General features: G+C 43.3%; 1 protein-coding gene across 2 annotated transcripts in view; it reads left to right on the forward strand.

Annotated features, from left to right (window-relative positions):
- Positions 1–13,208, forward strand: part of LOC125487267 (AP2-interacting clathrin-endocytosis protein-like) — a 40,683-nt gene that overhangs the window by 19,370 nt on the left and 8,105 nt on the right. For both annotated transcript variants that reach the window (XM_048618117.1, XM_048618118.1), the window contains exon 3: positions 8,513–8,591. In XM_048618117.1, coding sequence (XP_048474074.1) covers positions 8,513–8,591 — 79 coding nt within the window. The remainder of the gene's footprint in view (positions 1–8,512; positions 8,592–13,208) is intronic.

Consider the following 13,208-nt stretch of genomic DNA (forward strand, 5'->3'; position numbering starts at 1 on the left):
CATCTGCAGTTCCTACTATCTCATCCTACTCCACTGTTCACTAATTGAATTACACAATTCCATTCCATTTGTAATAGTCTGGGTTAATTTCTCTTTTATATTAAGAGGGCTTTGAATTTTGTTCTCTGCATGCATTTCATTTGCATCTAAATAACTCCTTTCCAAATCTTGTTTATTTCAGAAAAATTTATCCACTTCGACACTGCATGCACCATGTTATAAAATGTTGGTCTTTGAATTATTTTCTATTCGGAGATGCTGGTTGCAGGGGACTGTCTTGGAGCAGCTGATGGCCCAGTGTGGTTGGAGTCGAGTTGGCACATCTCTCCCATTGAGACAATCGGACTGACAGCTTTAGCCAGTGGATTAAGCAACACTGGGAGCAGTGAATTTAAAATTAAACCTATTTTTGTGGAAAATGTCACTTGACAAAATAATTGTGACATTAAAATGTTACAAGCTGTTTAGAACTTGATTTAAAAATCAGCAGCTAGGCTGTAAGATTTCACACTGCTTGCTTTACAAGTGGTTTACAACCTTTTTTGAAACTAAGCTTTAAAGCCTTTCATCCTCCACCTGCCCCAAGAGGTCCCCCTTCTGAAGCTCTTTTCTTTCCTCCCTCATAAGATGAGGGTGTCACTTTTTTAAGGCAGCATATCTTGCCCATCCCTAATTGCCCAGAGGGCAGCTGAGAATCCACCACATTGCTGATGCTTGTTCACTTTTTATTTCCTGGGACCAGCTCCAGGTCTCCCTACTCTCTCATTTACCACTTCCAGTCTTGAGGTACAAGGTTTTATGGGGATAGTTGTACAGCATGGAAAGACTCTTTGGTCCAATTTGTCTATGCTGACCAGATATCCTAAACTTAATCTAGTCTCATTTTCCCCATATCCCTCTAGCCCCTTCCTATTCATATACCCATCCAGATGCCTTTTTAAATGTTGTAATTGTACTAGCCTCCTCCATTTTCCCTTGGCACTTCATTCCATACACATACCATCCTCTGTGAATAAGTTGCCCCTTGGATCCCTTTCATATCTTTCCTCCCTCACCTTAAACCTAAATCCTGTAGTTTTGGACTCTCCTTTCCCCCTCCTCCTTCCCCCACCCCAGGAAAAAGACCTTGGCTATTCACCCTATCCATGCCCCTCGTGATTTTATAAAGCTCTGTAGGGTCACCCCTCAGCCTCCAATACGCCAGGGAAAATAGCCTCGGTCTTTCCTTACAGCTCAAACCCTCCAATCTCAACAACATCCTTTCCTTGTAAATCTTTCTTGAACTCTTTTCAACAACTTTTCCATAGCCAGGAGACCAGAAGTGAATGCAGTATTCTAAAAGTGGCCTCTATGTCCTGTACAGCCACAACATGATGTTCCCAAATCCTGTATTCAATGCACTGACCAAAATAAAGGCAAACATACCAAACACTGCCTTCACCACCCCCATCTACTTGGAAGGAAGAGGTGGAAGCTACGTTAATAACATGTCTTTGTGCTGGTATAACTGGTGACTTTGTATTCAGATGGCTAAGTAAGCCCACACGCTACTTTAATTATTTTTCTACCTGTTGGCTTCATAATCTACCTGACCCTAACCTCCAGGAAAATATTTCAGATTCTGAATTCCACCATTTGCAGTGGTGGGATTTGAACCTGGGTCCCGAGAACATTATCTGGGTCTCTGGGTTAATAGTCCAGTGACAATACTACTAGGCCATCACCTCCCTCCATCATGCCCAAGCTACTTTTTATGAAATGCACTATGTAAAATGCAGTCTTGAAATCCTGCTTTGCTTTACAGTCTAATAGCCACAGTAATGAGAACAGCCCCAAACTTTCAGTTGGGAGTTTCTGACAATGCAGTACCTTATGACATACACAGCGGATGTTGACCTTGATGCATGTCCCTGTGAGTTGTGGTCTTCACTGACGAGGGGCTATTGCATACTAAATCATGATCACAGTCCTAGACCTTTGCAGAAGGGAAACCAGCTGTCTACACTTACCCAGTCAAACCCCTTTAAATCTTATGACAGACAGACCACTCCAAATGCCTAACCACATTTCCCCACTTTGTATTCCATTTTTTCCCCCATTTGTTGACCTTATCTATAATCTTTCTGCAGACTGTCATTGTCACCGCTTGCTGCCTCACCCTTTTTTTTTCTTGTTTCATCTGCTGCAGACTTGGCAACGATCCTTCAGTTTTCCCATCCAGCATGGGAATTAATTTTGTAAATTAGTATTGTAAATGGCCCCAGCCCTAACCCTGGTTGTGGGTTGCTACATGAAAATGCCCCCCTTATCCCAACTATCTTCAATTAGTTAGCCAGTCCTCTGTCATGGTAATATAGATTTCAAATGAAAAGTATGTATTACATTCACTGGTTTTCCCCCTTTTTTAATCTATTCTCCTTACTGCTTCAATGTAATTTTTAAACTTGTCAGACATGATTGTCCTCTTAATGAAGCTGTGCTGACTCTGCCTGACTTTTTTTTGTATTTGTAAATGCTCTGTAGAATCCTTTACAAAAGGATGCAAATTGCTTCCCAGTAGCAGATGTAGAGCTAACTAGCCTATAATTCCCTGTCTCCCTCTTAATTTGGCAGCTTTAAAATCCTTCTGGAACCTGGGAATATTACCACCAGTGCATTGATTTATCTGTGTAGCTGTCTTCTGATCCTGATGCATCTCATTCGGAGAATCCCAGCTTTTTGCCTAACTCTCCTTTTAGTTTCCCCAGTACTTTCCTCAAGTGACTTGATTCCTTTTGCCCCTTTTGATATTTTTGGAATTATATTGGTGTCCTTTACCAATAAAACTGCAAGGTATTTATTCAACTATTTCCTCGTTCTCCAACATTATTTCCTAGGCCCCCTTCTCTAAGGGGCTTATGTTCACTTTGGCCAGTGCATGTGTCTATTAAAAGCTCACACTGTTCAGTTTATTTACTAGATTTACCTCTTAGTTTGACTCTCCTTACTTTTTTTAAAAAAAAAATCAAAACTATTGAATCATGTACTTCCTTTTAAATGTGTATGCCATTGTTCCTCAAATGTCTTTCTGCTCAACCTCTTGCGGTCAACTCTTCCCTTGCCAAGTCCTAATTCCCTGTTTAAGCTTAGCATGGCTGTTTCTGCCCAAGTTTCTTTCATGGCATTGCTCTGGGAATACTAGCATGGGAAGCTTTGAGAAAGGGTTGGTCATACTAGACTTCTAACTGCCAGAGTTCAGGTAAGAGGCAACTTGACTGAAATATATTCCTGAGTGGACTTCACAAGGTAGATGTGGAGAAAATGTTTCTGTTCTGTGGGAGAAAATAGAACAAGAGCCACTTTTAGAAATTAGACATCACTTATGGTGTTGCCCTGTACCCCCTCCATTGTGAATGTTTGGAACACTACCCTAAGGTAGTGGAAGTCACTGAATATTTTCTTTGCTTTAAGCAAGGTGAGAGATGATCGAGGTAGGTGAGTAGGAGATTTATTGAATGGTGGAGCAGGCTTGAGGGGCACACATAATTTTTTTTTGTTTGTATCTGTTATTTCTCATGTCCACCTTGACTACACAATGAAGTATCAGGATAGGAGCAAGATCCTTTCAATATTCATGTTTAAAGTCAAGCTGAAACTTGCTGTTCTAATTCTGTTATGTTCCTTTCACTTTTAATCCGGGTCCCAGACTGGTGATTGGATTACCAGCCTAGATTTTAATCCACTACTTTAATATGTTTAATGGTCTAATTTCTGCCTTAATCATTGGTTATGCAGACTTGCCAACAATAACATTGCAAACAAATGTTTTAATCCACAATCATGATATGGTTTGAAATATCACTCAATATTTTCATTTATGTTCTTTACTTTTTGGGCTGCAATTCATCAATTTTGAGGGATAATGGACAGGAAGATGTGGAAAATGTACTGCTGTTCAGTTTGTCTTGTGGCTGACTTCCAAGTCCTTTGAGAATGTGGAAGGGATTGAGCAATTGATTGAAGCCAAGTACAAAAAGGGGACAAGAAATTAAGGATTGAGATTTCTGAAGCACCTTGCCCCTGGAGTCAGCTTACACTTTTTTTTCTTAAATTTCATGAACTATAGACAACCCTGGATTGTCAAAAGACAACATGATAACTCTTGATTTTTTTAAAAACCAATAGAACTGCAGATGCTGGAAATCCAGAAACACACTGCTGGAAACGCTCAGCAGGTCTGACAGCATCTGAAGTGAAATCTTAACTTTTTTTTTGGGTTGAGTGACCCTTCCTCAGAATTCACAACTCTGTTCCCCACACATCCTCTTCAACTGCTGCTAACAGCCTGCAGTTTCTGCCAGTCAGTCACGTGCAGGTATCCCAATGGTGAAGCTGTTCAGCACATTGCTGTTCACTCTGTCTTGGGATTATTGGGCTTTCAATTCCTCTTCCTTTGGATGAAGTTACCACTAACAGGACTCCATTGGGTTTCATTTAGAACGTCCTTTCCCTTTTTACAATTGATACGTAATGCAAAGGGGATAAAATAATATGCAATAAATTAGTTGGCAGTAGTCCTTGTAGAAATGAAGTTGGTTTGGATTTGTATTTAACACTTGGTACCTCCCAATTCTGGAGGGCTACAACATCATGACTGATTCATGCTATGATTTCATTTGCTAAATGGCTGGTAAATTCCAAGGCCCAGGACTAGGTGCTGAGGGATGCACTAAAGCTTGGGGCAGCTGCTGCAAAGGTGCAGTGGGGAAAGACCACTGTCTAGGCTCTTTCTGTCAAAGTATAATGAGGGTCTGATCAGTTGTCAGACCCTCAATGCCTCAAAATACACAGTTACCTGCATAAATAGGAAATGCTGCTTTCTCAACTATAGAAAAGATGTCCAAATTCCAATGCTTTACAGTCTCTGCAAAGACTGTACAGAAGATTTGGAATCCCTGTATGCACTTGGATCTTGTGAATAAAGTAGTAAATGAAAGCTTGGCTTGTTGGGGAAGGTTTTGAGGTGGGGGGGGGGGGGGGGGGGTAGAGATGTATTTGGACACCAAATGCCTCTTTAGGATGAGCTGTGCAGCAGACACTTTAGAGATGCATGTGCATCAGAGCAGCAAGAAATGTTGGTACTTGCTTCGACTATGACACCTTATGGAAGGATCAGCTTGCTGAGTCACTGGTTCAGCAGTATCATGTGAGGTTGTTGTTTCAGGAGTGCTTCCGCTGTGTTGTTTTTTTTTCTCCCCCTTTCCTTCACTTCGCTTGCTCCAATAAGTAAACATGCCTTTGCTCCAAATGCAGCCTAATCCCCAGAATCGGACTTTTGGAGTAACACTTGGCTGTTTCATTGACGTGTTCCTAGAGACATGTTTCTCAGGCTTCCTGTTCCCATTACCCACCCAATTTTTCCAGGATGTGGGTGTCACTGGGCCAGTGTTGAAATGTCTGTCTGACTCTTTGGAAAGTTGTTGTTCCCCCAACTCTGCAGTCTGTAGGATGTAGCTGGAGCCATAATGCTGGAGAAGGAGCTCCTAGATCCTAATCCCAGACTAATGATCAGAGTCTGGGATGGTGAGCAGCTATGGGATGATGTTCGTGTATCAGCTGCCCTTGTTGTATGAAGTGGTTTGTGGGTTTGGAAGGTGCTGTCTAAGGAGCGTTAATGAATTTCTGTAGTGCACTTTTTTATTTGGCTTTCTCGCATCAGAATTGTAATTGACTGGCCAAATGTTTTCTTCCTAATGTCAAGGATTCCTAATCTCTCGGCTATTTTTCCCCTGGGTGTTCCTCGTGGCAGGAACCTGATTTGAATATAGACCAATTGGGACCACCATTGGTTAAAAGGACCTGTTGCAGATGCCATCTTTCTTTTTGGAAATGAATGAGGGCCAAGCAGTGGACGTTGTCTATATGGACTCCAAGGATGTTTGCCAAGGTTCCTCATGGTAGACTGGTTAGTAAAATTAAATCACAGAATAGAGGGGCCGCTAGCCATTTGGATACAGAATGGCTCAAAGGTAGAAAATAGAGGGTGGTGGAGGGTTGCTTTTCAGACTGGAGGCCTGTGACCAGCAGTGTGCTACAAGGATCAGTGCTGGGTCCATTAATTTATGTAAATAACTTTGTGAACATAGGAATGGTTAGTAAGTCTACAGATGACACTAAAATTGGAGATGTAGTGGACAGTGAAGAAGGTTACCTCATTACAATAGGATCTTGATCAAATGGGTCAATGGGCTGAGGAGTGGCAGATGGAGTTTAATTTAGATAAATGTGATATGCTGTATTTTGGAAAGGCAAATCGGGGCAGGACTTACACTTAATGGTAAGGTCTTAAAGTGTTGCTGAACAAACAGACCTTGGAGTGCAGGTTCATAGTTCCTTGAAAGTGGAGTTGCAGGTAGACAGGGTAGTGAAGAAGGCATTTGGTTGGCTTGCCTCTATTGAAGTTATGTTGCAGCTGTTCAGGACTTCAGTTCGGCCACTTTTGGAATACTGTGAGCAATTCCGGTTTCCCAGCTATAGGAAGGATGTTGTGAAACTAGAAAGGGTTCAGAAAAGATTTACAAGGACGTTGCCAGGGTTGGAGGGTTTGAGCTACAGGGATAGGCTGGGGCTATTTTCCCTGGAGGCTGAGGGGTGACCTTAGTTGATAAAATCATGAGGGGCATGGATAGGGTGAATGGCCAAGGTCTTTTCTCTGGGGTGGGGGAGTCCAAAACTAGAGGGCATAGGTTTAATTGGGGGAGAGGGAGACAGAAGATATAAAAGGGATTTAAGGGGCAACCTTTTCATGCAGTGGGTGATGTGTATGAATGAGCTGCCAGAGCAAATGGGTGGAGGCTGGTACAATTACAACATTTAAAAAGATGGGTACATGACTGGGGAGAGTTGAGGGATATGGGCCAAATGCTGACAAATTGGACTAGATTAATTTAGAATATGTGGTCAGCATGGATGAGTTGGACACAAGGGTCTGTTTTCCGAGCTGTACAGCTCTGACTCTAACACTTTTAGTTTCAGAATTCTGGAGCTGTGTAAAATGGCAGCTTCCTGGTGTATTCTCCTTATGAAATGAGAATGTGGCTTGGTAGGGATTCCCTGTGATCACAGCCTAAATTTTTTTTATCAACCTGTTTGGCGATGTTATTACCCATCCTACTGGAGCAGTTGGCACTTTGAATTTGCCTCCGAGGTAGGACACCACCAGTGGATCTCGAGCCCTGTAAACACAGCTGGATATTTGTATGTCTGAGTTCCTCATTTTAATCTGTGGAGTAATTTTTATTTTTACACCAAGTGACCTGGAACTTTGATTACTGTGTGCTCAGTGATTACTGCAGCAGCTACTTGAAATTTTCCCTCTTTTGTGTTGAAGCCATTTTAGTACGTACATGTCCTAGTCATTAAATTTGGACACCTCCAAGTTGGTCCTTTTTAAGCAGGGCTCACTGCTAAATCTTCACCTTTAGTGGGTGAGCGTATAACTAGGAGGGGGAAGGTTAGAGGTTTGGAGTTGGGTGGAGAATCTGATTTGGAGATGTGTACTGGAGCCAATGATATTGAGAGCTCAACAGGGTGGAGGGTGAGCTAAGATGGGTATCCTTGAGTACTTCTAATTTGTTTAGGGGATAATGACACAGCTCTAGCAATTTTGATGTAAAACCAAAATTCCAGAATCAGCTGCAAGTACAAGATAGCCTAAAAATCACCAGGGTCTATCTTTTTAAAGACTGATTTCCCCACAAAATGGGGTGAGCTGTATTGTGAAGGGAACTGGAGACTGTTCTAATCCTCCATCCCAACAGGTGACCTGCTCATTCCAAGAACTGGAACCACGAGCTTGTTGAACATCTTGTCCTTTGTAGACCCATCAACCAATATGACTGAAATCCCTTTGTCTTTTTTAAAAATTCCAGTGTGGCTCTGTCCATCCCTAATTGTTCTTGACGTGAGTGTCTTTGCTGTATGCTATTCAGTTGTGAATCAACTCTAGACCCACAGCAAGGTGGTTGAATGTCCACCAGACTGGATGAAAAATGGCAGCTGTCCTTTCCTAAAGGACATCAGTGAACCAGCTGCATCTCCATGACTACAACTGATCAGACTCCGTGGTGACAGTGACTAATTGATTCTGGAGTTTTTTTTAACTAGTTAAAAAACACCAATTGCCATGCTGGGATTTGAACCCATAATCCCTAAAGCATGAGCCTGGACCTATGGAAAACTAGTGATGTTACCACTACCCCACCTTTGCTCAGACCTGGTCCACTTAAATGGCTTTAACCAATAAAACTCCTAAATTCCTACACCCTATTATCTTGTTGCTAGAGTTACTGCCTACGAGCTTAAGTGTCATGTTAAAATTCTTGCCCATTAATTTCTTTATGGTCTCTAAACACAATTTTTCATCCTTTCCATTTTGAGGGTGTGCAGTATTTTGAGCAGTATCAGCTCGAACCAAGGGAGGCTTATTATTCAGAGTGAATCTGTTGACGTGCCATATTAATTCTCTCTGCAGTTTCCAAGAAGCCAGTTGCTGCTGTGGCCAAGGTACCTGTTTCGAGACCAGAGAGACCCCTCCAGAGCAAGCCAGCCAGGTAACAGTATGTGGATGTGCCTGGGATACATTGCCACTTCAAAATAATTCATCTTGTTCTTCTGATCTCCCCAGTTGTTAGGTACTGACACCTGGAATAAGTTCTGGTTTTGGTATCAAAGCCAACCTCTGCTATTTCACCTCCACACCAACCCCTCGAAGACTGTCCAACTAGTATTTTTGTTCTGCTACTCCTTAGTTTTCCAATGTGGATCATTCTACCTTTGATTGGGCTGCACACACTAGGAAGTGAGATTTGTACATCTCTTGTTCATCCCCTAATATGCCAATTGAATAGTTTTTTCATCTGTAGTGAACAGACGTGGGGTGATGGGTGGGTAGGGGGGGTAGTTGTACTCCAAATGTGGGTTTAACCATGGAGTTAGTTGGCAATGGCTTATGATCCCTCATCACCTAAACTAGGATATTGGAATGAGGTGTTGAAGCATTTGGTGATTGGCTATACATAGCCAATGTATACAAATGTTGCAATTCCCAGGCCCATGTACGGGTATGGGCTAGGATCAGGTTCCCCCATGACAGCCAAAGAGCACGTTTCCATCAGCATATCATGCTTCAAGTGGTTCCTAATGAGATGGAAGGTGAGACCTATAAACCCTCAGGTCACATGTATTGCAAACTGATTACTTTCCAGTAGAATGTAGCACTGCTTGCTACTTCAGTTGCAATGCAATTACCTCTTCACCAACAAGCATCTTGTCACAAGACCATTCACAAGGCACATTATGGTGACCTGTGATCTTGGCCTCTTCACAGACCTCCTGAGTCTGACTTGGGTGTGCTCGCTCTGTAAAATGGAGTTGAGGTCAGATCATGAACAGCTTTTCTCCAAAGCAGTAGCAGGCTTGATGCAAATGGTCTATTCCTCGTTCCAGCATCTTGGCTGTCTGGTAGCCATGTTTACATTTTTTGAACTTGGATTTGTCTTTAATTCTCAACATTTGACTAAACCAACTAATTTCTAGGTCTCTTTCCTCTTGGAGCTGCTCACAGAAATCACAAGGATCCAAGAATGTTGGCAAGAAACAATTTCTGTATCCAGCTTTGGAGCTGTTGTAGATTTTAACTGATCAGTGGCTCCGTAATAGTGTTCCATGACCAGGTTGATGACTAAGAGCTCACTGAAAGCAACAGGAGACAACCATGGGTTATCTGTTGGGTAATGATGGTTCAGTGACCTTTTGAGGCCTGTTGTTTTTACTGTCTTTGCTTTAGGCTCAAAGTTCCTTTCTAACAAGGAATGGACAGATCAGTCTAAAACTCATTGTAAAAGTCTCACTCAAAATCAACTTTTGCTGGGTTTGTGGCTGAGAAGTTTAACCTTGAATCAGTGTAGAATATTGAATGACCAGTGTTTGCTTGGGTGGGGGCTGTGGTGAAGGTTACCTGTGAGGACCCTAGTTCAGAAAGCTTGTTCTCCCCTCAGCTTTTTGGGGGGTGGAGGAGGGAAAGAAAGAGAAGCTAGTGACTACAATCCCAATCCTTTAGCATTGCTCCTTGCTGCCCTGTACTAACCCAGCTTGTATCCTTCTCAATCTTGCTCTGCCTCCAACACTTTTCTTGCTTGCTGTTTTTAATGGCTAATGTTTTTGTGAGCCACCCTCTCCCTCCTGAGGGTGGTATGTATCCTGTTATAGTTGACTAGTCTGTAGACTGATGGGTTTTGTCCTAAAACTGAAGCTTTCTTTGGGGTAGCATGGTGGCTCAGCGGTTAGCACTGCTGCCTCAGCACCAGGGACCTGGGTTCGATTCCACCCTCGGGCGACTGTCTGTGTGGAGTTTGCACATGCTTCCCCATGTCTGCATGGGTTTCCTCCCACAGCCCAAAGATGTGCAGATTAGGGTGGATTGGCCATGCTAAATTGCCCTGTAGTATTCAGGGATGTGCAGGTTTTGTGGATTAGCCATGGGGAATGCAGAGATAGTGGATGTGTTGGTCTTGGTGGGGTGCTGTTCAGAAAGTTGTTGCACACTCAATGGGCTGAACACCCTCTCCTGTACTGTAGGAGTTCTATGACTTACAACAGAGCATTTCTGCTGTTGATTGTGTGCTTTAAGAAGCAAACCAAGTGAGCAAATTGCCCATTGCCACCACCACCACTCCGCCCCGGTCCCCTGGGCTTTTGGAAGGTGCTCAAACAAAGTTGTACCCATGATGTAGGAGCAGGAGGCAAAATAGAACCGAGGGCAGGCTTCTCACTATGTCAGTGTTGTTCTAGTATCTGGTAACCAGCCTCTTCCAGGGACTCATCCACTTGGAAGGATTTGATAAAGCTGCCTAATGTTAACCCTTTTAGGAGCACAGAACATGCCTTTGCCCAGTCTTCCTCTCTCTGTTCTTCTGACTTGTGCTGACTGCTGTGATCCTAATGGATCTAAATGTTGAGTTTATTACTAATTGAGGAGGCTTGGGACAGTCTGAGTAATAGTCTAGTTGGGCCTCTTACATTGGAGTGAGTGAGTACCATTTTAGAGACAATTTGTATTTGGAAGCTATTGCCTGAGGGAGTGGAAGATATCCAATTGTCACTTCCTTATAGACGAGGTTTGTATGGATAGGCTGGGACTTTTTTTCATTGGAAGGTAAGCATTTGAGGGGTGACCTTTTATAGAGGTTTTATAAAAGAGGGGAATTTGGATAAGGTGCATGGCAGGTGTCTTTCCCTTGGGATTTCAAGACTGGAGGCATATTTAAGGTGAGAGGAGAGATTTTTCACAATATGAAGGGCACGTTTTTTACACATGGATCGTGTGGGATGAGCTTTCAGAGGAAGTGGGTACAATTACAATATTCAAAGACATTTGGACAAGTACATGAATAAGAAATGTTTGGAGGGACATGGGTCAAGAACGGGCAGATGGGATTAATTTTGTTTGGGGTTATAGTGAGCATGGACTAGTTGGACAGAAGGGCCTGTTTCTATGCTGTATGACCGTGAGTCGGATCTCAACCTCTTTAAAGCATGGAGTCCAATTTGAGACTCTTGGTCTTGGAATTCTCTAGCTCCGTAAGGCTAGTTCATGGCACTTCTTCTTCAGTGCCTCTCTATTTGGGGTAGAAGTAAAGGCAAACTAAGTGGGAGTTCTGATCATAATCAGATCTAATTGGATGGCAGAGGAAACTGGAGGGGCTGGACAACCTCCCCTCTCGGGTAGCTTTTTGTATTCTGTAGGTCACTGGTCATGACTTCAACATCTCTTCTCGACTGTCTTTTTCACCAATTCCTTTTCCTTAAATGCTCACAGGAAATATTTTTATCTGAGGAATTGTCAGAGTTCTGTATCCAGTAACATCTTTAAATCTGAGGTGAACTGACATTATCTCTCTGCATATGCTACCAGAGTTCCTCCAGTGTTTTGTCCAAATTTAAACAATGTTTCATTGCAATATCACTTTCTCATTAGATGGTATCAGACCGGAGTTTCTCCAGCCTTGTGAACAGGAGTGGGCCATTCAGCCCCTCAAACCTCCACCTTTCAATGTGATCATGGCTGACGTGACCTAACTCCATTTGGGCCCATGTCCCTTGAGTTACACCTGGCACACAAGGTGGTTGTTGAGGTCTGTCATCTCAGGTCCAGGATACATCTCTACAGGACTTCCTCTGGGTAGTGTCCTAGGCCCAACCATCTTCTGCTTCATCAATGATCTTTCCTCTATAATAAGGTCAGATGTGGGGATGTTCACTGTGCAATGTTCAGCACCATTCGCGACTCCTCTCAAACCTGAAGCAGTCCATGTCCAGTTCTCATTGCATTTGAACAATACCCAGGCTTGGGCTGACCAGTGGCAAGAAATATTCACACCTCACAAATGCCAGGCAATGGCCATCACCAATAACAAACAATCTAACTTCTAGCCCTTTGACATTCAATGGTGTTACCATCACTGAATCCCCCCACTATCAACATCCTGGGGGTTACCATTAACGAGAAACTCAATTGGACCAGCCACATAAACCCAGTGGCTACAAGGGAAGGTCAGAGGCCAGGAATCCTGTAGTGAATAACTCACCTCCTAACTCCCCAAAGCCTGGCCACTATCAACGAGGCACAAGTCAGGAGTGTGATGGAATACTCCCCACTTGCCTGGATGGGGGCAGCTCCAACAACATTCAAGATAAAGCAGCCCGCTTGATTGGAACCACATCCACACCCTCCACCACCGATGCTCAGTAGCAGCAGTGTGTGCTATATACAAGATGCACTGCAGAAACTCACCAAAGATTCTAGGATAGCACCTTCCAAATCAGCACTGCTACCACTACCATCTGGAAGGACAAGGGCAGCAGGTACGTGGGAGCACCACCCCCTACAAGTTCCCCTCTGAGCCACTCACCATCCTGACTAGGAAACATTATATTGCCGTTCCTTCACTGTCACTGGGCCCAAATCCTGGAATGCCCCCAAGTGCATTGTGGGTGAACCCACAGTACATGGACTGCAGTGGTTCAAGAAGGCAGCTTGCCACTCCCCTGAGGGCAACTACAGACAAGCAAATGCTGGGCTGGCTAGCCAGCATGTCCATATCCCACAATTGAATGAACAAAACCACCTTTTTAAAGATTTAAGCACATGCATCTCTATCTTGTTGGGC

Source organism: Rhincodon typus, chromosome 38 (genome assembly GCF_021869965.1).
Source record: "Rhincodon typus isolate 14 chromosome 38, sRhiTyp1.1, whole genome shotgun sequence".
Taxonomy (NCBI): domain Eukaryota; kingdom Metazoa; phylum Chordata; class Chondrichthyes; order Orectolobiformes; family Rhincodontidae; genus Rhincodon; species Rhincodon typus.